The sequence below is a fragment of the Pipistrellus hanaki genome (assembly GCF_964339955.1).
Source record: "Pipistrellus hanaki genome assembly, chromosome: 21".
Lineage (NCBI taxonomy): Eukaryota > Metazoa > Chordata > Mammalia > Chiroptera > Vespertilionidae > Pipistrellus > Pipistrellus hanaki.
The window spans coordinates 555,320-582,504 of NC_140523.1; the positions used below are offsets into that span (position 1 = coordinate 555,320).

General features: G+C 52.1%; 2 protein-coding genes across 7 annotated transcripts in view; both read right to left on the reverse strand.

Moving 5' to 3' along the window:
- The window catches only part of ENTREP2 (endosomal transmembrane epsin interactor 2), a 41,481-nt gene extending 29,639 nt beyond the window's left edge, over nucleotides 1-11,842 (reverse strand). The window contains exon 1 of the mRNA XM_084869210.1: nucleotides 11,432-11,842. Coding sequence (XP_084725336.1) covers nucleotides 11,432-11,638 — 207 coding nt within the window. The 5' untranslated portion in view covers nucleotides 11,639-11,842. The remainder of the gene's footprint in view (nucleotides 1-11,431) is intronic.
- Nucleotides 11,843-15,511: 3,669 nt separating this feature from the next.
- Nucleotides 15,512-27,185, reverse strand: part of TJP1 (tight junction protein 1) — a 48,725-nt gene continuing 37,051 nt past the window's right edge. Inside the window, exons 19-28 of one of the 6 annotated variants that reach the window (XM_084869010.1) lie at nucleotides 26,035-26,385; nucleotides 25,293-25,526; nucleotides 23,905-24,738; nucleotides 23,714-23,811; nucleotides 23,051-23,278; nucleotides 21,168-21,319; nucleotides 20,367-20,832; nucleotides 19,287-19,504; nucleotides 18,296-18,379; nucleotides 15,512-16,967 (exon numbers count right to left, since the gene is read on the reverse strand). In XM_084869010.1, the coding sequence (XP_084725136.1) occupies nucleotides 16,873-16,967; nucleotides 18,296-18,379; nucleotides 19,287-19,504; nucleotides 20,367-20,832; nucleotides 21,168-21,319; nucleotides 23,051-23,278; nucleotides 23,714-23,811; nucleotides 23,905-24,738; nucleotides 25,293-25,526; nucleotides 26,035-26,385 (2,760 nt within the window). In that variant the 3' untranslated portion in view covers nucleotides 15,512-16,872. Of the gene's footprint in view, nucleotides 16,968-18,235; nucleotides 18,380-19,286; nucleotides 19,505-20,366; nucleotides 20,833-21,167; nucleotides 21,320-23,050; nucleotides 23,279-23,713; nucleotides 23,812-23,904; nucleotides 24,739-25,292; nucleotides 25,527-26,034; nucleotides 26,386-27,185 lie in introns of all 6 variants that reach the window. The other 5 variants (XM_084869009.1, XM_084869008.1, XM_084869013.1 and 2 more) reach the window with 5 other exon arrangements.

Sequence of the window (27,185 nt, forward strand, 5' to 3'; positions counted from 1 at the left end):
CACTGGTATCAACCGTTCAGACTTAGCTTCACATTTCCTTGTTTTAATTGCTCACTGCTGCAGTGTTTAAGCCAGCTCTTTTCATCCCTTGACTTACTTGTTATTAATAATATTCTGCATTTGGCTTATGCACGTCCATTCTTTTTTTTTTTTTCTTTTCAGAAATGAAATGCAGAGGCATTTAGTTATTTTTCTGAAGACATCTATTGTTTGCTCATTTATATGAACGAGCTTAGAAATCTCACCTACAGAAAGCCTAGAGAAATTTGCTCAACAACCTTTCTCCTTCTAAAATAAATACAGGCTGCTGCGTTATCTGCTAGCATTTCGCTTTGAGGACATTCTCTAAGACCTCTTCACCTTGAACGTGCAAAACTGACACAGAGGTGAACAAATCCATCACCACCTGAGCAGGATGCTCCCTGGCCCTTTCTGGCGAAGGAATACTGTGATGCACACCTAACCTCCTTACTTAATATACAAATTACCTTTCAAACGGAATGGCAAGTGAGAAAACAGACATGTTTAAGAGTCCGTGGGGTAAAATAATGATCAAAGCACAAACTGGGCCGGGATGTTCCTAGAATCACTGGAAGTCTGAAATTGATTTGAGAACAGCCCTGTGGTTAGCCTTATGCATTCCTAATCAATTCTCTCATGGGAAGCTTTTGGACAGCTACTCTCTCACACACTCAAAAATATGTATTTCCATTTTTAAAAGCACCACTTTTCCATTTTTCGAAAACTGTCATACCAAAAGGAAAAAGTAAATTTTCTGAATTGTTTAAATATGCATGGCTAGGACACAGGATATAAAATGGGCAGTGTCCTCAGTTCATGCTCACAGTGCCACATGCATCACTATATTGTAAAGAGCACCCAGAACTGACAGGTTTGATAACGTGGGGGTTTTCCTGCGCTGCCATTCACCAGCTCATATCAAAGTTAGTAGAATGAAAATGTCAAGAAACAGCGTCACATTTGGAAACCACAAAATACAAAGATGGAGCTGTCAGTCACCCCTGATGCTTGCCAAATGAAAAGTTTAAATATAGTCATGGGTGAGCAGAACTGCTGGCAGCCTCATAAGCTCACCAGGCAAGACCTGGTCCTTTTTGTCTCACACTATATAACCCCAGCTCCAAACACAGGACCAGGCACACAGCAGGCACTCAGTTCTTTATGCACAAATGGTAGGTGACTGGGTGGGTGGATGGATGGAAGGGTAGGTGGGTAGGATGGATCGATGAATGAACTGACAGATGAATGCATGGGTGACTGGGTGGGTGGGTAGGTGGATGGATGAAGAAATGGGTAGAAGAATAAATAGATGAGTTGATGGGTGAGTGGGTGGATAGATGGATGGGTAGGTGGGTAGAAAGATGGGTGAATGGATGGGGTGAGTCGGTAGGTGGGTGGATAGAGGGAGGATGGATGGATGGATGGGACGATGAATGAACGGACAGATGAATGGAGGGGAGATTGGGTGGGTGGGTGGATGTATGAAGAAATGAGTAGAAGCATAAATAGGTGAATGGATGGGTGAGTGGGTGGGTAGATGGATGGGTAGGTGGGTAGAGAGATGGGTGGGTGGGTGAATGGATGGATGAGTAAGTAGATTAAAGGATGGAGAGTGGATGGATGGAACAGTGAATGGAAGAGGGAGAGAGGGAGGGAGGTGGAAGAATAACCCTGCACAACCACCTCTGATCTGACCTATCTTTAATGGTCCTGGAGACCAACACCTCCCCGAAGAGCCAGGAATCCAACCACTCTGAGTCTTGGGTGGGCTGACAAAGGACAGCAGGGACAACAAAATGGAACCGCGCTACAGGTCTGTCTCCCGCTGTCCCTCCCGCCCACTCTCTGAAAGCAAGGGGGAAATACTGTTGGGTGAGGGTTAACAACAAAGCCAAGGTGAGTAGCTCCACATGTAGGTTTCATTGCCGTCGCTGGTTTTAGTCTCTAGACCCTTTGAAGTAGGACACGTGAGTCGCCAGGCATAAAGGTTGCACTGTCCTCATTCCCTCCCGTGGGTATGAGAGCGGTCACCCCTACACGCTCACGCACACTGAGAGCCTATATAAGAGGCTCTTTACTAGCTTGGGGGACCTTCCCCGTCTTCCCCCCTCCCACACACACACACACACACACAGAAAGAAAGGAGCTTTGTTCATTTGCATCTTCTAAGTCCAGCACTTTTCCGGGGACTTGCCTTTGGTATCTCTTCAGCGACGTGCCCAGTGACTCGACCAGAGTCTGCTGCATACGCCGCCGCGGGACGTTAATGCCGCCCTATTGATTTGTGGCTGCTTTTAGTGTAATAGGGATGGACGGGGAGGGAGACAGTGCTTGTCCCCACTCACCAGTTCCGGGGGTGGGGGTTTGACACACACGGGCTGCTAATGGAGTTGTGGTCCATTTTATCAGTCTTCCCCCTTATTAGGCCTTCCACTGCCCGTGGGGTGTCTCAGTCCTTCAGCCGGGGATCTAACCATCTGGGGGGGCATTCCCTTTGCCTCATTTCCTTGATTGAAAATGGAAGATACAGAGAATGACTTTGCAGCTGCCCCCCTTATCCACAGGGGATATGTTCCAAGACCCCCATGGATGCTGAAACCTACTACCAAACCCTATAGATACTGTATTTTTTTTTTTCCTATTCATACATACCTATCCAGGTAAATTTAAGTTCAATTTATATATTAGGAACAGTGAGAGATAAACAAAAATAACTAATAAAGTATAATTATAGCAATACACTATAATAAAAGTTATAAGGATATGCCATTGATTTTTAGAGAGAGTGGCAGGGAGGGGGCGAGAGAGAGAAACATTGATGTGAGAGAGAAACATCAACTGGTTGCTTCCTAGACACTCTACACTGGGGATGGAGCCCACAACCCGGGCGTGTGCCCTGACCAGGAATGGAACAGTGACTTCCCGGTTCAGAGGTTGACGCTCAACCACTAAGCCACGCCAGCTGGCTGTAACAGTTCCTTTAAAAAAATTTTTTTTCCTTAAAGATTGTTTACTCATTTTGAGAGAGAGAGGAAGGGAGAGAGAGAGAGAAATATTGATCGGCTCTCTTGCATGCCCTCTACCGGGATTGAGCGGGAAACCTGGGCATGTGCCCTGACCAAGAATCAAACCAGCGACCTTTAGGTTCCACGAGACAACGCCCAACCACCTGAGCCACACTGGCCAGGGCTATCCCAGTGCTTAAAGGACTATGATCAACTCGGGTCGAGTCATTACCATATTTTGAGAATTTGAGCGATTACAAACGGATTGTCAGGAATCTTAATCTAAGCTAATGACTAAATGCTACCTGGGAGACTAACGAGTGTGGGCCTGCCTGATCACCACCCAAGAAACATACACCCACGTTGGCATCCCTTGTTTTCCAATTCATATGGCGAATAATCATAGAAGCCATTCTCCTGTCACTTCTAAAGCTCGCCAGCGTTCCCGCTATCTTCCAGCCGCTTTCTAGTTTTCATTTAATGGAAAACTTGTCAAGTCAGCACTGTCTTATGTGCCTCGCTGCAGAGCATGTCCCCACAAACGAGGTTTTCTCAAGACAATAACGATCCTGACAACAGGCGTCTGAGAACAAGATGGGGTCGGTGACAAAAAAAAGGAGAAATGGTAAGAAATCTATTTTTACCTATTTTCATGGAAGCTGGGCATGCCTGACACTGTCCTGTTTTGTAATGTATTGCCTTGTTCCCTGTGATCTTCATGATGAATATGTTGTCACAGACCTGGCCGACTAGCTTTCCTCTTCATTTTATACATGCCGAGTACACTTAACCCTACTGTCACTTCTGTTTGTCAAACAAATACAATAGTCAAGACGGTATAATAGCCTGGGCAGTGTGGCCCAGTGGTTGGGCATCATCCCATGAACAAGAAGGTCACATTCAATTCCCAGTCAGGGCACATACCCAGGTTGCGGGCTCCATCCCCAATAGGGGGCATGGAGGAGGCAGCCGATCCATGATTCTCTCTCATCATTGATGTTTCTCTCTCTCTTTCTATCCCTTCCTCTCTCTGAAATCAAGAAAAATGTATTTTTTAAAATAAGGACTATCTGTTTCCCCCCCCCCCCCAAAAAAAAAGGAATAAAAGCAACCAAGCCTGGCTGACTGGGAAGTGGTGTCCCTGGGGTAGGGGTGCATAAACACAGGGCAGAGCCCGGACAGCTGCCTGCATTATCAGCCACTTGATGCTCTGACTTTAACTTTGTTATACACGAGATGGATTTTTAAATATTCATTTTAAAACATAATGGGAGTCCTGGAGATGAAAAGAAAAGCCGGTGGAAAGCCAACAATATAGATTTTTTTTAAAAGCCAGTGGAGGAGCCGCACATCAATAAGCCCAGTGCCAATCACGGCCAGTTTCAGATCGCGGGGAGGGGATTATCTGAGCAGAAGGCTGGCGAGCACCCAGGAAGGAAGTGGCAGGCCATCTCGTCTCCTTTTAATAAGGTTATGACACTGGCATATTGGAGGAATGCTGAGCAGACGAGGGCCTTTATTTCCGCAAGATGTTAACACAGCGGGCGGGTGGCCTGGGACAGACGTGGATGGGGTTCCGGCCACAGAGGCATGGCCTGTTCTAAGGTCGGGAACGTGTTTAAAAACAGGGGGGTTATAACCTGGGGCCTGCGCCCTCCCAAGCCAGACACCAAATCGAGAGGAGATCATCGCACGAGGCTGGAACGCTAACTTAAAAAAGCAAGCAGGTGAATTCATCGCTGTTACAAGTGTTCTGCATGTTGGCACAGAAATTCATCAAAATGACCACATGTGGACCACCAAAACAGCCACACGAGGACCACCAAAATGGCCACAAGAGGACCACCAAGGGCCATCAAGGAGCAACCAGAACCCTCACACAGCGCCGAAGGGAGAGGCCATTGAGACAACACTTTGGGAAACTACCAGCAACCAGGACGGGTGACCGCATGCCCAGAGATTCCACTCCCATGCACACGCCATCCAAACGGGGGCACCTGTTCCCCCAAGTCCACACACAAGCATATGCATGGGGCAGCGCCGACCCTAACAGCCCCACGTGGAAGCCCCCCAGATGCCCACCAACAGCAGACTGATAAGCCAATCTGACATCTTCACCCAATGGCAATGGACACCAGTGAACCGCAGCTGCACTCAGCGGTATGGACGGCTTTTCACAAACATGCTGCTTCGTGTAAGAAATCCAATACTAAATAATGCATACTCTGTGTTCCCGTTTATGTAAATGTCAAGATCAAGCAAAAATTAATATAGGCTCAGGAGACGGGTTGGGGTGCTGGTTACAGGAAGGGGGCACCAGGGCCTCTTGGGATGCAGGGAGGCTCTGCTTCTTGATCTGGGCGCTGCCTCGGCAGAGATGTTCACTTTGCAAAAAAAAACACACACAGAAAAACACAGAGCTGACAGAGTACCCGACAATTTGTGCAATTCTCTGTGTGTATGTTAGACTCCAACAAAAAGTTCAAAAAAAGAAGAAAAGGGCTGGGAGAGAATCGGTTGCTAGGAGACCAAGAAGCCAGGATTCTGGCTTTGGTTATTAGCCCTGAGAGCTCGGAGAGCGGATACACACTGATGTCTATGAAATGTCTCAGGGATTTTTTTTTAATACCAGAAAAACACCACGTCTGGCAAATAACGGCCTCCGATTACCGACACCTGCCCATCGCCAACATGAGGGCACAGGATGTGGCTGTGAAAGACACCTGGCAGGGACACCTGCTCGTCTCAGATGGGGCAGGGACGGGGGTTCAGAGAGACTCACGCAGATTCCTGAGGACATGCCCACACCCAGAGCTGGGAGACCCAAGGGGCACCCTCTTGGGGAGGGGGTGGGTGCACTTCATGCAGGTACAGACGTTCCTTTTTCCTTTTTCTTTTTTTTTAAATCTCTCTCCTCTCTCTCTCTCTCATCAATGAAAAACATATCTTTGGGTGAGAATTAAAACAACAACAACATGAAGGCCAGCAGGCAGTGGAATGAGATTTTTTTAATTGCTAAAAGAAAGAAGTGTCAACAAAAACTTGTATATCCTATACAACTATCCTTCAAAAAATAAAGGAGAAATTAAGAACCACATCGCAACCTGGCCCGTGTGGCTCAGTGGTTGAGCATCTACCTATGAACCAGGAGGGCACAGTTCGATTCCCAGTCAGGGCACTTGCCTGGGTTGCGGGATCTATCCCCAGTAGGGAGTGTTCAGGAGGCAGCCAATCCATGATTCTTTCTCATCATTGATGTTTCTATCCCTCTCTCCCTGTCCCTTCCTCTCTGAAATCAATAAATATATATATATATATATATATATATATATATATATTTTTTTTTTTTAAAGATCCATTTTATGTTATGTGAATTTCATGTCAAAAAAATAAGAACTGAAATTAACAATAAACTCTGGCTTCTGGAAACTGACAGAAGCAGTAGAGGCAGCATCTTCCTTGGTTACCTGTCTGGCCCCGTAAGCATCCATGAGAGGGAAACCCAGTTTAGGAAAATAGGCTAATTGGGTGTTTTTAGAAACACCACAAAGCAAAACAATATAAATTACACTTCCTGGCGCCAAGAACAGTCAAGGATAATTAGTGGAAGTCTTTTGTTTTTTGGGTTTTTGTGGGGTTTTTTTTTTTTTTTGTGTGTGTGTGTGTGGAAACTTTACAATAATCTTAAATATGCTGAAATAAACTTTTCTAGATTAATAGAAGGTGAGTGGGGGAGGGCCCCATTTAAAGAGCTGCAAAATTCTACCTCTTGATAAAAGCTATGGCAAAACTGCAAAAAAACGGTCAGAAACAACTGGTTAGGGACTCTAAAAAGTATCAAAAGGTGTTCAGCAACACAGGGAGGGTTTGTTCACCAAAAGCGACTGAACCTCAGTGAGAACACTGGGCTTTGTGGTCCTTCCACTCCCGTTCCAGCCCTCACTCCCCAGCGGTGGCCTTGTCGGGAGCAGCCCACAGTCATAACATCAGAGGGAACAGAAAGGAGCTCTTTCACTAGAAAATGCCATTGTTTCTTTTGACAATGCCTGGTGGCTCCCTGGAACACCAGATCAAAAGGCTTATTTTAGTTCCTTTGACTGGGAACCCTCCCACAGCTAAAGCTCCTACCCAGGGATGTTTTGGTCAAAACATTTCCAGGTAAACATTTTAATCTCTGCTTCCCGGGGTAATGCTAACAGTTTGGGCAAACAATACACTGCGGTAACTAGAAAGTAACCTGGGCACGTGCCTTGACCAGGAATCGAACCAGTGACCTCCTGGTTCATGGGTCAGTGCTCAACCACTGAACCACACTGGCCGGTCTGTCTGGCTGATTATTAAAGATGTGCCCCAACACGCACTCGGAGCAAATACAGGGAGACTTTTGTGGATCCAGGTATTTAAGAAAACTTCCAGCTAATCATCCGCAAACCATAGGCTAATGAAGCAGAGACCTCAGTGACCACACACACTAAGAAATGCAGGCTTCACAAAATTCCTTCAGAGACATTACAAAACCAATGGGAGGGGAGAATATGATTTACTGAGTTATGGCACGACAACGTGAAACATGTGCACTCTTCGAGGAAAATATAGGAGGCATGGAAAGAAACAAGTTTGGTCCAACACACAAGAAAAGGCAATAAATAAAGAATAAACTGCCTATGAGAAAGTACAGATGCTGGACTTACTAGACAATTACCTTTAAATAAGCTTTTTTAAATGTTCAAGAACTAAAGGAAACCATAACTAATCAAGGAAAGTGGTAGAACAATATCTCACCTCAAGGATAATATAAGTACAGAAATTCTGGAAGTGAAATGTACACTAATGTTCATAGTAGCATTATTCAGACTAGTCAAAAAAAATGGAGGCAACCCAATGTCCACCAACTGCGAGGTGGTTAAACAAAATGTGGTATATCCATATAATGGAATATCATTTGCCATTAAAAGGAAGTATTGTTTCTTTCTACAACATCGATGAACTTTGAAAACATTATGCTAAGTAATAAGCTAGACACAGAAGGTGCACATTTATATGAAATGTTTAGACCGGGAAAAACCATAGGGATAGAAAGCAGGGAAAGGAGATGAACAATTTGGAATTTTAATGACATTAAGGTGCCCATTCCAGGAATCCTACTTCTAGGTATGGGCTCTGCTGGTCTGGTCCTCCATCACAGCACAGCCTTCAGGCCCATGAACCCATGACCTGTTTTGGATCCAACCAATATGGAGCATCTAATAGGTCTGTGCTTACTGCGTTAAAAGAGAGAGTAATGGAAACATTTTCAACGTAGGCGAGTACAAAAGCAAGCCTAGGTAATCACAGGTAAGAACACCAGTATTCTCCCTCTGCCTTTCATAACTATCGCCCATGCTGCTCTGGACTGAATTGTGTCTCTCCCCCCCTACACACACACACCTCCAATAATATACATATGTTGAAGCTCCTAGTCCTCAAGGTGATGGTATTAGAGTAGGGGTGTCGAACTCAATCAGAGAAGGGGCCAAAATCTAAAATCCAGCCTAAATCACGGGCCGAATGGTTTACTGAACAGTCATAAACTGACAATGTCATAAACTGACAGCGGAGTGCAGTGATGACAGCGCGGTGCGGGCCACATTGCAAGGCCTGGCGGGCTGGATTTGGCCCGCGGGCCTTGTGTTTGACACATGTGTATTAGAGGGTGGTTGGGGTTAGATAAGGTCATAAGGGTGGGGCCCCGTGTTGGGATTAGTGCCCTTATCAGAAAAAGAAGAGAGCAGATCTCTTTCTCTCCCTCTGTTCCCCCCCACCATCACGTGGCCATATGCAAGCCAGGAAGAGAGCTCTCACCAGGAACTGGTGGCTGGCACCCTTAACTTGGACTGCCTGCCCCCCAGGGCAGTGAGAGATAAACATGTATTGCTTAAGACCCCCAGTTTGTGGTACTTTGTATGGTCACCCAAGCTCTGCAATGTCTGTACCCTCCATGGGTGAACTCTCGGCTCTTTAAGCCACTGCCAATCTCCGTGGTGCTGAAATTTCACACATACTAGTAAATAGTGAGCCCCGGTGTTTCCTAAAAGCTGTAGGAAATAATCACTCAAGGATTCTCTTTTCTCTGAAATCTGAAGTCAGGTTCTTTCAGAAGCCGGCCTCTTTTCATGTGCAGCGAGATTTTCTTTTCAAATCCCTCTTTAAACATTTCCTTCTGGGGGATGTCTTAGCCTTAAGTACTGAACCTTAAAGAAAAGCTGTTTTCCATTCGCTGCCTGGTTTCAGATCTGATCTCTCCCTGACCTTTGAAAAGGGCAAAAGAAAGACTCGGGGGCCACCTGCTTTGAACTACGCAGCAGTACAGGGGCCGACTGACAGACCCGGATAGAAGACACGACCCCCAGGGCCCTGCAGGCAAATTTTTCTGCCGAGCTCGGGCTGAACATCAAAACATCCAGCCACGAACACTGAAGAGCTCCGTTTAAAAGGGACAGCGCCTGGCCCTTGTGGCTCAGTGGTAGAGCGCCGGTCCACCTATGAACCAGGAGGTCAGGGTTCAATTCCTGGTCAGAGCACATGCGCCCTGGTTGTGGGCTCCATCCCCAGTGGGAGGCGTGCAGGAGCAACCGATCCATGATTCTCTCTCATGGATGTTTCTCTCTCTCTCTCCTCTTCCTTCCTTTCTGATATATATATATATATATATATATATATATATATATATATATATATATATATATATATATATATATATATTTTTTTTTTTTTTAAAGGCAGCTCTGGTTATGCCCTTTGGGAGTCCCAAAGTCATGGCTACAGGCACAATGGGGAAAGAGGGTATTCGGAGAGGGGTGATGAAGGGAAACTAAAGTTACCAGTCTGCCACCTGTAGGCGGGTGCCAGCACACGCCAACCTCAGCCAGCGCCCACCAGTCAGCCGATACGAAAACAGTGCATATTAAATAACATAAAAAAAAGCCCTGAGCAACAGATGTGCAGAGACTATATATGGTGAGTGGCCCATCTGAATCACAGCTCCTGGATCCCTGCCTCCAGCCTCCTCCCTGCTGGGACCTCAGGTGAAAAGCCACGCAGAGGAATCGGACAGCAGAGGACACCAGCCCACAAGGCAGGGCAGAAACATTGAAAATGCAAAACTCAAGAACACACACCACACATCCATCCATCCATCCCCAAGGCTTGCTCCTGGATTTCCCCGAGGTGGAATCAAGAACATACTGCATGGCCCTGGCTGGTGTGGCTCAGTGGCTAGAGCGTCAGCCTGCAGACTGAAGGGTCCCGGGTTCGATTCCAGTCAAGGGCACGTACCCGGGTTGTGGGCTAGATCCCCCGTGGGGGGCATGCAGGAGGCAACTGATCCATGATGCTCTCTCATCATGGATTTTCTCTCTCTCTCTTTTTCTCTCTCTCTCCTCCTTCCTCTCTTAAATCAACAAAAATATTTTAAAACACACACACACACACACACACACACACACAATAAAACATACACTGAGCGGATCCTTATGCCTAAACCCCAAGGCGGCCACAGATGGCAAGAGTTCTCAGAAGTGCCTGCCTCTCTTTACAAATAAATATATAGGGGCTGCGTAGATTTGTCCTGTTTCCATGGGCCCACTCTTTTTTTAAAAAAATATATATATATAATTGCAGAGAGGAAGGGAGAGGGAGAGAGAGAAACATCAATGATGAGAGAGAATCACGGATCAGCTGCCTCCTGCACGCCCCCTACTGGGGATGGAGCCCGCAACCTGGGCACGTACCCTGATCTCCTGGGTCCTAAGTCAATGCTCATCCACTGAGCCCTGCCAGCGGGGTGGCCCACTGTCTTTTTTAAATTTGGGGCTGGTGATGAGGATGAGGATGGGGCTGGGGGGAGGGGGCAGAGGAGAAGGAGGAGCAACTTTCACCATAAGGCTTTAAAATGGCCAAACCACCACACTCTTGGAGACAAGCCCTGGAGAGCGATGTCCTGGTGGCTTTCCCGTACGGAGGCTTCGTTTATGGGGGAATCACAGCGTCTCAGAAGACGGGGCCCCGGACGCCAGGCTGCGGGGCGGCTGCGGACGCGGGAAACGCCGGGTCCCCGCGCCCCGAGCCTCCCTGACCCGGCTGAACCCTCAGCCCCACGCCCAGCCCCGCCCCGGCCCGCGGCAGCCGCTTGGCTGGCGGATGGGGGAGCGGGTCGGGGTCGGGGTGGGGGTCAGGGGAGAGGCGGGGGCCGGTCCGGGCGCACAGGCCGGCTCCTCTCCGGAAAGTAGCGGGGCTCCGCGGCGGGGAAGGGCGCTCGGACGGGGGCGGGAGGCGGGTGCGGGGCGGGAGGGTCCCCGGAGTTGCGCGCCCGGAGTTGGGAAGTCCGTCCCCCGCCCGCCCGCGCGCGCCGGGCCGCGGACACTCACCGAGAAGCCGGCCCAGAACGGGCACGAGTGGCGGACGCGGGCCGACGTGGTGAGCGCCAGCGCGGCGAAGCTCACGGCCACGATGAGGCAGCCGAGCGCCATCTGCGTGGCCCCGAGCGCCAGCACCACGCGCGAGCGGCCGGGGCACGGGCGCAGGCGGGACAGGCTGCGGGGCAGCGCGCGGGCACCGCCGGCCGGAGGAGGCATCGCGCCGCCGCCGCGCCTCGCCTCACCGCGGGTCTGAGGCGGCAAGTTGCGCCGGGCGCGGGGGCGGCCTGGCTGCGGGCCGCGGGGGGTGCGGCGGCCGCGGGCGGGGAGCCGGGCGCCCGCAACCCCAGCCGGTGCCCGCGTCCATGCCGCCGCCGCCGCCGCCGCCCCGCACAGCGCCGCCCGGCGCGCCGCGCTGCGCCCTCTCCCGCCGCCTCCCGCGCGCTCCCCGCGCGCGTGCGCGTGCGCTCCCCGGCCCGAGCGCGTGCGCGTGCGCGTGCGCGAGCCGGTCTGTCCTGGGAGCCGCGCGCGCCGGGGCCGGGAGCGCGCAGGCGCAGGTGCGGCCGCGGGAGCTTTCGGGTCGCCAGGATGGAAGTGGGCACCGCAGGCGGCGCGTCAAGGGCGAGGGCAGCCGCCTCCCGGGGTTGGGGCGCGCGGGCAGAGCCCGGGTGCGCGCCTTTGGGGGTGCGGGTCGGGTTAGGGGAGCCCTTAGAGACCGCCGGGCCGGTGGGGAGCGCAGGTGTGATCAGTATTTCCAAACGCTCTGTCCCAGGCGTTGGCGGCTGCGAGCAGCCTCCCCGAGCGCAATGGCGAGATCCCAGGCGCCGCTTTGCCTTTGCCGCAGTGGCAGAGGGTCCCCGGCCAGCCCCCGCGGACCCGGCCCGGAAGGCATTGCGTGGAAAACACCCCCAGCCCCGCAATAACGGAGGTCTGAAACCCACCTCTCATTTGCAAGGCTCTGGATCCAAGTGGAAAGTTTGGGTGTAACAGGAACCGCATAAAACGAATTTAAGGACCTATCAAGCGCGGCTGGTGTGGCTCAATGGTTGAGCGTCGACCTAGGAACCAGGTTGGATTCCTGGTCAGGGCACATGCGGAGGTTGCAGGGTCGATCCCCAGTAGGGGGCGTGCAGGAGGCAGCCGATCCATGATTGTCTCTCATCATGGATGTTTCTCTCTCCCTCTCCCTCTCTGAAATCAATGAAAAAATACATTTTTTTTTTTAAAAAAAAGGACCTATTAAATCATCTCCACTCCCTTCTGCCAGGTTAAGGTTGTAAATATACTTGATTATCGCCGCCTTCCTTGGAATACCGAGAAAGTTGGCAAGTTTTGATGGTCCTATTTCGCCTTGTGACCGGGTGGGGTGACCATTTAGACCACCCTGCGTGGGAAAAGGGTGTGTTGATATGTTACGAGACCCGGGCGTGTTAAGAAGTCTGAAGAGAGGAGGCATAAAAAGGCAACGTGCATAGCATGTGCTAATGGGAAATGGTGGGTTACGCCCCCACAGCCTGCGGGAGATCGGAGAGAGACCCCCAGCTGGATAAGAAAACGCGGTGCAGGGCCTCCCGGATGCTTGAAATTTCACCATTAAGAGATATCGATTCCTTTGGGGCTCGCTGAGCCTCTATTAAAATGCAAATTCCCCTGGAAGGGGCCATAGCTCAAGCCTTTATCAGCCAACACCTTAGCAGGGATGGGATCCATTTTCCAATTTAATGGGATGGCCAAGGGGACGCACAGGGGGTGGGGAACACCGCCGATAAAGTGGCTGACCTCAAAACGCTGGCCTGCCGCCAGTGCTGCTTTCTCCTCTGGTTCTTATCTCTCGCAGGACGGAGCCCCTTCAGGCATCCTTTAGAGTGCTGGCGTATAAAGTCACGTCTCCTGGAGACGTTCTCTAGAAAGTCGCAGAGCTTGGAACAGTGCCAGAGCAAGGTCCCCCCGGCTGCCAGGAAATTTCCGTCTCCCGTAGTCACCTTATTCATTCATTTATTCACACCTCCAACCAAAGGCTCTCTAAGCACCAATGGAAAACAATACGGTGTTTCCAAAAGAAAGACACATAGAATTACCATATGATCCTTACGGATCCAGGAATTCCACTCTTGTGTCTATGTCCCCAAGGTCTGGAAACAGGGACTCGGGGGTACCTGCACTCCAGTGGGTAAAGCCGAGTAGCACACAATAGCCAATCGGTGGGAATAAGCCACCGGTCCATCCACGGATGAGTGGAGAAGCAAAATGTGGTGTCGTAAAAAGGCAGGAAATGCGGACCCGTGCCGAGGGAGATAAGCCGGTGACAGAAGGTCAGATCCTAGAGGAGTCCACTTAGGTGAGGTGCCTATAGTAGTCCCGTTCATAGACACAGAGAGTACAAGAGGCCACAGGGAGGGAGGTGGGGCGGGGAGGGGGGTAACTGTTTGAAGGGGGCAGTCTCAGTTAGGGAAGATGAGGGTTCTGTGGATGGACGGTGCTGAGGATGGCGGCACGACCATGAGAATGAGCTCAATGTCACCCAATTGCACCCGACATTTGGCTCCAACGGTAATTTTTATCCTATATATAGTTTACCACAATAACTATACAATGACATACCTCTTGACTAGTACATCCACTCAAGATATATTCAAACCTACTACTAGCCCTAGCCTGTTTGGTTCAGTGGGTAGAGCGTCCGCCTGCAGATTGAAGGATCCCAGGTTCGATTCCCGGTCAGGGCACATGCATACATAGGTTGTGGGCTCAATCTCCAGTGTGTGTGTGTGGGGGGGGGTGCAGGAGGCAGCGGATTCACGATTCGCTCATCATTGATGTGTCTCTCTCTCTGAAATCAGTAAAAAGATAGTAAAAAGCAAACACCTGTGAATGACAAGTGAAGGCATGGATGTAGAGAAATCAGACCCCTATTCATTGCTGGCGGGAATGGAAAAGGAGGCAGATGGAAAACCACCTGGCTGCTCCTCAAAACGAAATACAGAATTACTGCCCGGCTGGTGTGGCTCAGTGGTTGAGCGTGGACCCATGAATCAGGTCACCAGTTCCAGTTCCATTTGTTCAGGGCACACGCCAGGGTTGTGGGTTCAGTTCCTGCTCCGGGCACATAACTGGGTGGCAGGTCCTATCCTGAGTCAAGGCACATATGGGAAACCACCAATCCATGTTCTCTTACCAATGAACATAAAAATAAGATTGCAAATAGATAAACGTATTTTGCAACGATGAAGACACTCTACAGATGCTGGGTGACAGTCTCCGGTTAATAAGCACTCTGTAATACGCCTGACAAGTCCTTAGCAGGTAGTGGTCAACCACTATCCATTCATTTGAATTCTATATCCTAAGCTCCATGTGAAAACTGAAGTTCCTGAAACTTCTGAGCTACCGATGAGAATTCTGTGGGGAGCCCCTGAGGAACAATAACAGATGAGGCTGAGAAGGAAGTCCCACTTAAAAGAAACTGGCATTACTATGAAATCGGGTTAAAAGCAACTTACAGCGCCACAATTTCATTAGACTAAGCGATTCTTCACGTTCACACACACTGACTCAGACATAATTATACATGGGGGGTTAAAGTTATGCCTTTGGGGAAAACGAATCAAAATTGTGAGTCAAGGCACACGGGAGTTGGTAATTCTCATCCATCAACGGAACAGAAAATAATGGAGCAAAATTCATCATTTGGTTTTGAAGGATGAGGGTCACCTTGAACCGGAAGTCCTTGAATAGTTTCTTTAAAGAAGGGACAACATGCCAGGTCGGGGTGGCTCAGTCATGGAGGCTCAACCCATAAACCAGGTCAAGGCTGTATTCCTGGTCTCCAGTCCAGGGCTGTGGGCTCCATTCCCAGGACGGGGCCTGCAGAAGGCTCTAGGGAGCACAGACACACACCCACACACGCATGTACACTGATAGACACGTGGGACGCTCTCGGGGTCACATGTTTCTCCTCTTGCTCCGTCTCCACAGGACCCTCTGGGCACAGGGACACGCGCCACACCCACCCACCAGGCCTCCTGTGGATTTAAAAGGACTTACAAAGCTGCACGAATCCACAAACAGTGAGCCAATAGATCAAGCCAGCACTTTATTTTAAAAGTTTTATTCTGCAGATTTAGAAATTTGAGACTTTTTTTTTTTTAATAACCGCAAAAGAAATCCAGTCACACCTAATGGTTAACAGAATGTAGTGGTGTATTATCCAAACGGAAGTCGGGCTGATGTGCCGTAATAAATCGTCTATTAGTACAAAAATACACTTTAGGGCACAGCAGTGTATCACAAATTACAGGAGGGGGATTTTGCAAGAGTTTAATCAAACTAGAGAATTCTGAGTAACTGTATCTTTTAAATGCAGCACTTAAAAATGTAACAACTCTGTGCATTTCTCTTTAAAAAATGACCTTGTGTGTGTCATAAAAATGCTGCTTTATTGCTGCAGAGGTCAAAGTTCAAGGCTCAAGAGGTACAGGAGAGAATACAAAGGTAGCCTTAAGAAACTTGGTTTTGTTTATGTATAAAAAAGGGAAAGTTTATAAAAGTTAATGTACAAACCAAGAACAAAAGTGGTATGCACGCGTTATGTACAAGCATCCTTAAAACAGCAAAATTTTTGAATGCATAGCCAAAAAGAAAAGACAAAAAAACAAAGCAAGCTACCACTGCCCCTTGCCCCCCCAAACCCCCAAATCACACCATCATTCCCTTCTGGGTGACAGCACGCTCCTGCAACCACCCCCTACAATCTGCCCCGCCCGCGTCATGATTCAGTGTCGGGACGCACCCGGAAGCCATGGAGACCTAGCCTACACAGAGACGACCGAGGATTAGGTACAGGAGGTAAGGCATTCCTGCTGGTTAGTGTGCCGGTGACGTGGTGAATTCGAGATCGAGGCCCGGCACAGGCACGTGCTGTGGTGCCCTTCCCCAAGAAGCATGTTTTCATGGACAGTCAGTCAGCGTCTTTGCGGGACCTCCGCCCCAAGGCGACCAATCCGCTGGCTGTCCATCTGTTCAGTCCCAGGTGCATCTAGATGTGTGCCTGCTACCCCATGCATAACAACATAACGTGTGCACCAGGCCAGGGCCACCGTCAAGTGGGAAACCGTGTACTTTGAAAAGAACAGAACTCAGATGCACCCCTCTCCTGGCTGGAATTTTAACGGAAATCAGTGTGTGAAGTGAAGCAGTGACCACAGGAAGTACAGTTGTCATTACGAAGCCAACGTCTGTGAACCCCTCGCGAGGCCACGTTCTTCCGGCACAGCCCGCAGTTGGCGGTGTCTTCTGCCCACGGCGCAGGAGGGCGCTCTCGAGGCGTCGGTTCAGACAGCGCGCTCCGCAGGGCCCACGCGCAGACTCGGGGCGTGTAATACTGGGGAGAGTGGTTCTGCTCAGAGAGGAAGGCCAGCCCGGGCTCCGAGACCACAGCCTGGTCCGGTCCGGAGTCAGAAGTGGTCGATCAGGACGGACACGCAGTTGGCCCCCACCAGGTAGTTGGGGTCTCCAGGAAGACACTTGTTTTGCCAGGTCTTAGGGTCACCTGTGAGGGAAGCAAGCTCACGTCATCCGCAGTCACTAGCCACAGCGCTTTGCAACCACAGGCCAACACACACACATGTTCACATACAGTTTCCTTCTTTGTCCTTATCATGCTGCATTTATACCCAAACTAGAGGACGACCCGAGCCAGTGGCGTGAACACATGGTAAGGTATAGAAATGCTGACCCGCTAGATTATAACCTGAAACTATGACAATTAACACACTGTGGACAGACAGATCATGAGAATTCTTGCTTCGTATTACAGTGTATTACAAAGCATCATACTTTAAAAAGATATTAGCTTGTAGGAACATGTAATAAGTAATTTCAAAATGCAATGGGTATTTAATTTTAAAGAGTGCCTTTAACATTTATGTAAAACATTTTTTACTCGTTCATTGGAAACTTATCTGGCCACTGGGTAAAGGTAGCAATGAAACTACTTTAATATGATACTGCATAATACTCACCAGGTTTACCAAAAATTCAGAAGCAGGACTATACATTCTTATTTTTCTAAATCAGGATCAAGTAAAGTGACCAAACCCCAAATACACAAAGTTCCAACTGGTAACTGACCAGTCGCCCAAGGAAGTGAGAAACGTGAGTATAAATGGGAGCTTTGCAATTAGGACCCTAACACAAATCCACAAAAGTAGTGTGGAAGGTGGTCTTTCAGGTTCCTGTTACACATGCGTTGAGGATTGAAAAACTAAAGAACAGTGACCCAAAATAGAAATCATATAAAAGGAGTCAAATCATTTTAGTAAGAAGGTGAAAATGCCTGCATATGTAGGATAACATCAATTCTCCCACTGCACCTTAAAAAAGTTACTTACTTAGTTATGTATGTATGTATGTATTTTTTAGAGAGAGAGGAATGGGGAAGAGGGAGAGAAAGTGATAGTGAGAGAGAGAGAGAGAGAGAGAGAGAGAGAGAGAGATTGGTTGTCCCACTTAATCAAGCTTTATTGGTTGATTCTTGCATGTGCCCTGACTGGGGATCAAACCTGCAACCTTCATTACAGGAGGACACTCCACCAGCTGAGCAGCCCAGCCAGGCCTCCCATCTTGACATTTCTGGCAGAAGACATCATTTTGCTGCCATCAAGAAAGTCCCCCTTTGGCCAATCATCAATGGCTGAAAGGCAGACACCTCTCTGCCTTCCCTGCTCATTCAGCCGATACAGCACAAAGGTTTGCCCTCAGCCCAAGGTTAATCAACGACAGTCCCAAAGCCCCAAAGGACAGAGTGAAGGAGCGTACCCGACGAGGAGTCGGATGATTTTAGAGCAAAAGACCAACCGTCAGGAGTCATGGACGCACAGTGTGGCAGGCGCAGCTCCACGGGCTTCAGGAACTTGAGGCCATGGGGCCCACACATCACCAGCGGGCTCAGCAGGGTCTCACCTGGAGGGGGAGAGGGTAGGTGGTGTCTTCCTCCGCACCCCGCTCCTCCTCACCTTCTGATAGTATTAACGACAAGCTCACTGCTTAGCTCTCTACAGCAGCGCTAAGGAAACGGAGCGGGAGCCACACAGGTAGTTCTACGTGTTCTAGCAGCGACTTAACCCAGTGTATCCCCAAATCATGTCGCCACGTCACCCATCCACTAACTGTGGGAAACCCACGTGAGCACTCCCAGCACATTTCACTCCAAGCAGCCCGTTTCCAGGGATGAGCAGCCAGAGCTGCTGGCTCCTGCGGGCGGGCACAGGTTCTTCCGTGTAGGGGACACGCGCACGTCCGTCCTGAGTTTCCAAAGCCACAGACTGGTGTGGGGCTCAGGCAGGGCCACCACGCGTTAGCACTGTGGCCAGATGCTGGGAAGTGAGGGACAGGAAGGCGAGCCCGGCAGGGAGCTCTGCTCAAAGGCTCTAGAGGAGCCGTGTCTGACCATCCCGGCACCCTGACAAACGCGGGAAGACAGGACAGCAGCACCCGATTCCTGAAGGAGCCCCAATGCGGGCTGTCACGCCGGACAGGGCACTCCCTCCCTGCTGTCTGCTGGTGCTGGGCCCGGTGGGAGGCAGAGCCGTCTCACAAGGCTGTTCTCCCAGCAGGCGACAGGCACCGAGCAGCGCCTGGCTGTGTGGGTGCTCCCTCCCGTCTCTAGAGATGGCGGAGGGAGGGAATGACTCGAAGGCAGACGTGGAGACCGCCCGGCAGACAGGAGGAGCATGCTGAGGGGAGGCCAGACCGGGGCCTCGCCGCGGGACCCGCGTGCCCGGACAGCAGCCGGGCCCCTGACGGAGCAGCAGCTCTGCCTGGCCAGCGGGCAGGAGGGCCCAGCGCCTCCCTGAGTGGGAAGCGTCACCTTTCTCCTTGTCGAGCGGCGGGAGCATGCTGTTATCGCGGCAGACCCTGAAGTAGATCTCCTGCTCCACGCCCTCGGGGACGGCTCCCTGGGGGATGATGATGCTGACGCCCGTCTCGATGGAGCTCAGCACCCCGCCGTTGCTGCTGAACACGCCCCGGGCCGTGGCCACCACCGTGTGGCCGTCCTCGTCGTTGTCCTCCTCCACGGCCGACGGGCTGAGATCAGAAACACGCGTGAGTCCACTCCCGCCTACACGGGCTGCACCGTTCCCCGTCCCCGCCACCAGGGAGCGCCCTACCTGAACAGCTAACGTTTTTAGGGCCGATGTGACTCCCAGGGCTAAGGATCGAGCCAGCAACAAAGGTGCATGTGCCCTTGACTGGAATCAAACCCGGGACCCTTCAGTCCACGGACTGATGTTCTATCCACTGAGCCAAACTGGCCAGGGCCACCTTTGTTTCTTTTAACATCATTGCTGAGGGAACAGTGGCTGAGGAACATGGATGCCGCTGGTTCTGGGGTCACAGGAAGCCATGGCTGGTAAGAGAATAGCTGGATCTGCAGCTGTACCCACACCGCAGCTATACAACCGGGGCGCACACAAGTAATGTCACTCGACTCAGTCCCAGGTAAAAGTGGGCTAAGGAAAAGGCCTACTGGCCACAGGGGACCATCAGCTTCATGATTTCTTGTGCCTCTTGCATGCTAGCGTTCATGGCAACGTTTTGGTCAACAGTGCTGAGGCTCTACCTGGTGTGGCTCAGTGGATAGAGCATCAGCCTGTGGACTGGAAGGGTCCCAGGTTTGAGTCTGGTCCAGGCCATATGCCCAGGTTGCAGGCTTGATATCCAGTGGGAGGCCTGCAGGAGGCAGCCAATCAATGATTCCCTCATCGTTCATGTTTCTAACTCTCTTTCCCTGTTGCTTCCCCTCTGAAATTAATAGAATTATATTAAAAAACAAAAACAAAACAGTACCCAGGATCAAGTTTGAGCCAAAACGATCCTGTGAAGTCCCAAATCAGCTAAGCCACCGCCAATCCTGCCTGACAGGTCACGGCCGGAGGAGGGCGCTCACCTCCCGGGAACGGCTCTGGGCCCGGCGCTGACGCTGTTCACGTGGTACCGGGGCTTCTCGGCGTGAATGGAGAAGGTCTCCACTCCGCTGTCAAACTCGGGAGGCTGGGCCTTCACCAGGGTCTTGGGAGAAGCCGGGACTTTCGAAGACACGTCAGGCTTGTGAGCAGTTTCACTCGGCAGAAGGTTGTGGCTGAACTTCGGGCTTTCAAACTTGCGCTCAAATGGCCGCGCGGAGCTGGTGTAGGGCTTGGGGGTGAAGCGGTTGTAGGCCGGGGCCACCGTTTTCTGAGGCTGTTCGGTGCCGTTCACGGGCGCCTTGTCCTGGAAGCTTTTCTGGGGGTAGAAGGCAGGCTGAGCAGGGTCCTCGCGGCTCATCGTTCGGAAAGCGACTGGCTTGTTCTGAGATGGAGGAGGTTCTGGTTTGGACACTAAAGAATTCTGAAAATCCAATGACACCGAGTTACCTGGAAAAAAACACACAGCTATTTTTAAAACTTTAAAAAAATTTTATGTTATTGATTTCAGAGAGGAAGGGAGAGAAAGAGATAGAAGCATCCATGATGAGAGAGAATCACAGATCGGCTGCCTCCTGCAAGTCCCACACTGGAGATGGAGCCCGCAACCCAGGCGTGTGCCCTGACCGGGAATCGAGCCATGACCTCCTGGTTCCTAGGTCGACGCTCAACCAGAGCCACACCGGCTGGGCTATGTATTTCTTACAAGAAAAATGACGTGCTTCGAAGCGAGATTTAGTTTTATGAGAATTAATAGGGGTGCTGCCATCTTCTGGGCGTCCTACCTTCCCCGTGGGCTCCTTTAGCGTGGGCGTGGAGCATGGAGCTGGGCTGCGGAGGCTGGGAGTACTGGGCGGGCAGCGGGGGTGGGGGTGGCGTGGGCTGGACGGGGTCATAGCGTCTGTCGCCGAAGGCATCAGTGTCAACAGACTTGCTCCTGGGAAGAGACGAAGAAATGCCAACCCTGAACACGGACAAACACATTCTCCTCCACGCATCGCTCAGCTTTTTTATCTAGAGATTCCACAATGTGCTCTTAGGAGTATGGCAGCTCCTCCAGCAGAATAGGCAAACAGATCCCCCCGCTCAGCAGCACACGGGATGCAGACACACAGGCACTGCAGGGAAACACCCAGGCGATGGCAACCAGAGGCAAACGGGATTGTGGGTACACGTGGACTAGCTCACTCTGCTGTTTGCGATTTAAACGTGTCTTGCAAATGTTTTTAAAAATATTCACAGGCCAAGACCTTCCTTAGGCTCATTTCTGATTTCATATCCGAGAGCCAAGGCTACTCCGGTGTGCCCCGAAACGGCGCACGCATGGAGCCAGCCCCTCCTTCAGAGGGCGGCAGTGAGTGCTTTTGGCTTTGGGCATCGGTCTCGGGGACAACTCCGCAAACTCGGCCTGTTGAGGGCAGAGGCACCAGGTCAGCGAGCAAGTGTGGCCGCTCCAGGGCAGGAGGGAACGGCACCGTTCACTTTAAATGTGGCCCTCGACCTCCCAGATCCACCTGTGCTGACAGCGAGGGGATCAGATCCTGCTCCTTTAGGCTCCCTGAAGTCAGACTGTGCTGCGCACGCGTACTTGCTCCGGCTGCCATTGTTCACGGGGACACAGAGAACGCACACAGAAGAACCCTGCCAGACCCATCGCGGGCACACCGCCATCCACACCTTCGCGGAGCCGGCTGCCTGGCATTATGTGCACCCCCAACAGACATGTCGAGGGACTCTGACTCCCGCGGGACCTCAGCTTTAAAGCTGAGCCGCTAGCCTGCTTTCCGCACTGACACGAGCGTTTGAGGATGCGTTCGAATCTGGGAGTGCACATAACGCCAAGGACGGGGAGGCACACCTGATGGAACAGCCTCACGTGGACGCCAGGCTTACCACTTGACGCTCCTTCTCAAGTAGTCATAGCTAGGGTAAGAGCCAAGAAATCTAGGGATGGCCAAGCAAGCGCAACAGAAAAACGAAAGAAAATGGTCAATCTAACTCAGCAATCCGCAGCAAATGGAACTCAAATGTCATTTAAAAACATCCACCAGGGCGCTCTCCCTCCCAGCGCCAGCCTTCCCCTCCCTCCCCGACCCGGGCACGCTGCCACTGGCTCCTCACTCCCACGGCCCTTCCTCCATACCGTGTTCCCCAAGCTCATTTCCCCTGGGCGTTACTTCTTCCACCTCAGTGATTGCACCAGATAAAGGTTCTCTTACAAAAAAAGTTGAGTGTCGATCTAGGAACCAGGAGGTTCGATTCCCAGTCAGGGCACAGGCCCGAGTTGCAGGCTCCATCCCCAGTGTGGGGCGTACAGGAGGCAGCCGATCCATGACTCTCTCATCATTGATGTTTCTCTCTCTCTCCCTCTCCCTTCCTCTCTGAAACTCCTATGGTCCAGCCATCCTTTCTTACCTTTGATGTTAACACCTCTCCTAATGCAAACACTTCCTGCTTCTGCTCTGAGAGTTAAAGGACAGAGGCAAACGCAGTGCCTGCAGCTAGAAAGCGTGCCCGTGCTGGCCCCCGGAGGCTGCTGAGAGAGTGTACCACACACTCCGCCATCGCCTTCCGGAGGCACAGAGCTTCCCAAGATGGCTCCGCTACTCAACCGAGCCTTCTGTGGCCCCTCCCTCTCCAAAGGTAAGTGTCGGGCCAGACGACTTACTTCGCGGAATAACCAGAAAGGCCTGGCGGGTGCTGGGGGTGAGCGGGCTTGGCCGGCTCTGGGAGGTGGCCGGTGGGAATGTGTGCCGAAGGCTTGTTGTCAAAACTCCTCCGGTCGAAGTAGGAGAGCTGCTTCCGGTAGTACTCTTCGTCCTCCTCGGGGTCGTAGTGGTTGGACCGGACAATGTCTTCCGGGGGCTTCGGCTGAGGCTTCTGTGGTTCCGGGATCCTGACAATGAACGGCAAATGGACAACCTTGTAGGTGGTGATGTCACCAGGACATGGGGCCTGGAAATGGCTGACCGTGACCTTCGGTGACTGCTGAGCAGCCCAGTCGACATGGATGTTTTCCCTCCCACAGCTTCACACACGAGGCTCAAAAGGCAGCCGCTTCCGGCCCATGGGTTCAATACCATCTACTAAGCTTGACAATGATCTGATCAGAGGCCTCACAGCAGGTTAAAAACAGATTATTTAGAGGAAAGGAAATGGAACCAACCAAGATCTTTCCTTTCTGCCCGGGGCCACCGTTTCAGTGAGACAGGGTGCAGTCCATTCCAGGACAGACAGACGGTCTCCCTCCTCCTCTCCCCACACTAAGGCCGGCTCCCGCCAAAGAGGGCCCACTGCCGGGCCAGCTCCACTCCCCCCGCACGGGCCCCACCTGTACAGGGTCTTGTCGTGTTCGCTGAACTGACTCTGAAGAGTGGCTTTAGGTCCGACGACGGGAGCCCCTGGTGGTTTGGACGCTGCCTCTGGAGGCTGCAAAAATGAGACAAACACGCCCGAACAGATGACGACACAGCAGGCTGCGGAGGGGGTTGGGGGGATGGGGGTAGACAGCCCCGTCTTTACCTTGAAGCCGGTGTGGTTCTCGTCCTTCCTGTTGTCCAAGGACGCAGACCTCTTGTTCTCAAACATCTTCACCCTGGTGAGCACGGACTGGGGCTTCATGGCCGGGTCCTCCTCCTCGGCGGGGGCCGGGGGCGGCGGCACGTCCGGCTTGTGCTGCGAGGCGGGTGCGAGCGGAGGCACCAGCGCAGCGCCGTGGAGAGGCTCGTAGCGGCCTGCCTTGGAGGTAAAGCCTTGTGCGGGGACGTGCTCGTAGCTCCGCGGGTACTGCTCGTAACCCTGCTTGGGCTCCGGGGCCTGGGGGCCCGCGGGGGGCGGTGCCTCGGGCCGGTACCGGCCGTGCGCCTCATACCCGGGAGCCGCGGGCTCCTCGTGCCGCAGGGTGGAGGTCCGGGGCGGCTGGTCGTAGCGGGGTCTGCCGTCGTAGGGCAGAGGGGCTGGCTCCTCGAACCGCGGGAAGTAGCCCCGCTCCGAGGGCTCCTCGGGGTGCTGCCTGGGGTCCAGGTCCCGGGGGTGCTGCGTGTCAGCGGGCCGCGGCTGGTAGGGCTGCTTGTCCTCGTAGTAGGACCAGTGCTCCTCGTAGGCGGGGATGCGCTCCTCGTAGCGCAGGCGGTGGTCCCCGTGCCGCGAGAACTGGTCTGTGTAGCCCGCGGAGTCGTATCTGTACGCGGGCTGCTCCAGGTCCCTGCTGGCTTGCTTCTCCACGTACGGGGCATGGGGCTCGTAGCTGGGTTTGGGGTCCCTGTCGGGCCTCAGCGCGGGGTGCCCCCCAGCTGGCTGCTTCACCACGTGATTCTGCCGGATCACGTCCTCGGGGTAGGGGTCCTTCCGGTACACCTGCACACAAGAGCCGGGGTAAGGGCACAGGCCTGTCTCTCCTCATCGCTTTAACTGTAGCTCCGTAAGCGGCCTGCCCACTGGTTACGACCAGGGAGAGAGATTAGGGGAGAAGCCAGTTTCCGAGAGAGCTCAACAGGTGCAGTGCAGGGGGCTTTCCCTGCCCGCCTGAGCTAATAAACCAACACTGCATTAATTATTCCGATTAGCAGAAAGGTAAGCAGCGCCCCGAACCATTCATTCCCCTTGATTGGACACTGAAAATAAAAATCACAAAGAAAATCGGCACACACCATGATTTATAAAACAGAAAAATGCCTAGGAGGGGGCTCCGTTGTATAGTAAGGAATTCTGGAAGACACGGAAAACCCCAAAATAAGAATAAAAAAAATATAAAGCAAAAAATGGCAATGACAGGCCTATCCCGCAATGAGCCACGTGCCACCGGAAGCCATGCACACCGGACGGAAGGCTGCTGCTGCCGGAAGCGCCCTGTGTGGCCGGGACGAAGCAGAGGGACCGGGGAGGAGCAGGCGTGGGCACGGGCCCGGTACCTGTGGTGGGTCTACATGCGACGGCAGTGCGGCTCCGTGGTCCCTGAGCAGGGTGTGGGCGGCCTCGGCCCTGGGTGTTGGCCAAGAGTCAGCTGGTGGGGAGTGAGAGGCGGGAGGGGTGGGCGCCTCCGTTCTGACATGAGTGAACTTGACACTGTGACTGACAGCAGAGGTAGGCGGTGCTGGGTTTGGTTCGGGCGAAAGGGAAGGGTCTGGAGATGAGGCGTCTGCTGTCTGTGAAGGTTTGAGATACTTTAATAGTGCTGCTGGTCGCTGCCAGCTTCCTACCTCGGTGCAGCGTGGCTGAAGACACACATCGCTAACGTGCACAGTAACAAAGCTAAGACGCTAAGACGAAGCTCAGTATACTGCTGTGTGAGACGAGCACACACAGTTAGAATTAAGTCCTTGGTATTCTCAACTTGAAGTTAAAAATTACTTCTTAATTTGGAAAAATATGTTTCTATTGATCTCAGAGAGGAAGGGAGAAGGAGAGAGAGAGAAACATCAATGATGAGAGAGAATCATGGATCGGCTGCCTCCTGCACGCCACCTACTGGGGATGGAGCCCACAACCCAGGCATGAGCCCTGGCCGGGAATCGAACCGTGACCTCCTGGTTCATAGGTTGACACTCAAACCCTGAGCCACGCCAGCCAGGAGAGAATGTATCTTCAACTCAGCCACCATCCTCATATCCAACAACGCACCCTATCTGCGCACCGTGGGTGCGTGCCGCTTACCTGTTGAGAGGCTGTTTGAAATCCGGGGGAGTCTATTCTATGGACGGGCTGAGGCTGCGCTTGTGGTGAGTAGGGAGGAAATGCCTGGTTCTCGTGGTGCATGCCGGAGGAGTCCTCTCTTACGGGCTCAGAGGACCGGGTAATGGCGGACTCTGGGGGGGTCCCCACCTCGTCATTAAGAGTCTCATCTAGTTCTTGATCAGTGTAGGCCCCGCCTTCTGTGTCTGTGTCTTCATAGTCAGAAGTGTGTCTACTGTCCGTGCTATACATTGAGTACTCGCTACCTGGGGCTGACAGGTAGGACAGGCGATCGTCATGCAAGTCAAGGTCGTCACTGGTAGCACCATCCGCCTGGGTCAAATGAAAGTAAATTACAAGTTTTACTCAGTATCCTGGAGGGAGGGAGGCTGGAAGGGATCGGGCTTTGAAGAAATCACACCGAGCTCTCGACACTTCCGCTGCGGACAGGCCAAGAAGACTGCACAGGCGCACATGCAGACACACAGCACCGGAGACCTGAGGGCCTGGATAAGGGAATGTCGCTGGCCAATCAGGATGGAGCTGGCCTCTGGGGCCCAGCCCGGAAGACAAGGAAGGGATCCTGGCACCACTCGGGTTCTTAAGCCCCGTCAGTCACCAGCACGTCAGCCCAAAGCAAGGGGGGAGAGGAGGGTGCTGCCAGACCACGTTCACACAGGGACACACCGACAGGACAGCGCGTGAGAACAGCCATGAAAATCAACTGAGTGGAGGAAGAGCTTAAGCCTCTTCTATTATGTTTTAAAGATGTCTACTGATTTCAGAGAGGAACGGAGAGGAACAGATAGAAGTGACAGAGAGGAGAATCACTGATTGGCTGCCTCTTACACACCCCCTACTGGGGATCGAGCCCACAACCCAGGCATGTGCCCTGACCAGGAATTGAACCCTGACCTCCTGATTCATAAGTTGATGCTCAACCACTGGGCCACACCAGCCAGGCAGAGCTTAAGCTTCTATACAACACAAGGGAAAGCATCACTAAGGACTGGCTGGCCCTACACGTTTTTCTTTATGGTTCAAAGTGGAGCACCCAGCGGATGGCACGGGAGGAACGCAGCTAGACTCTCTTCAACAAGTAACCAAGATCGAGGGCGCTGTCGTCTGAGAGA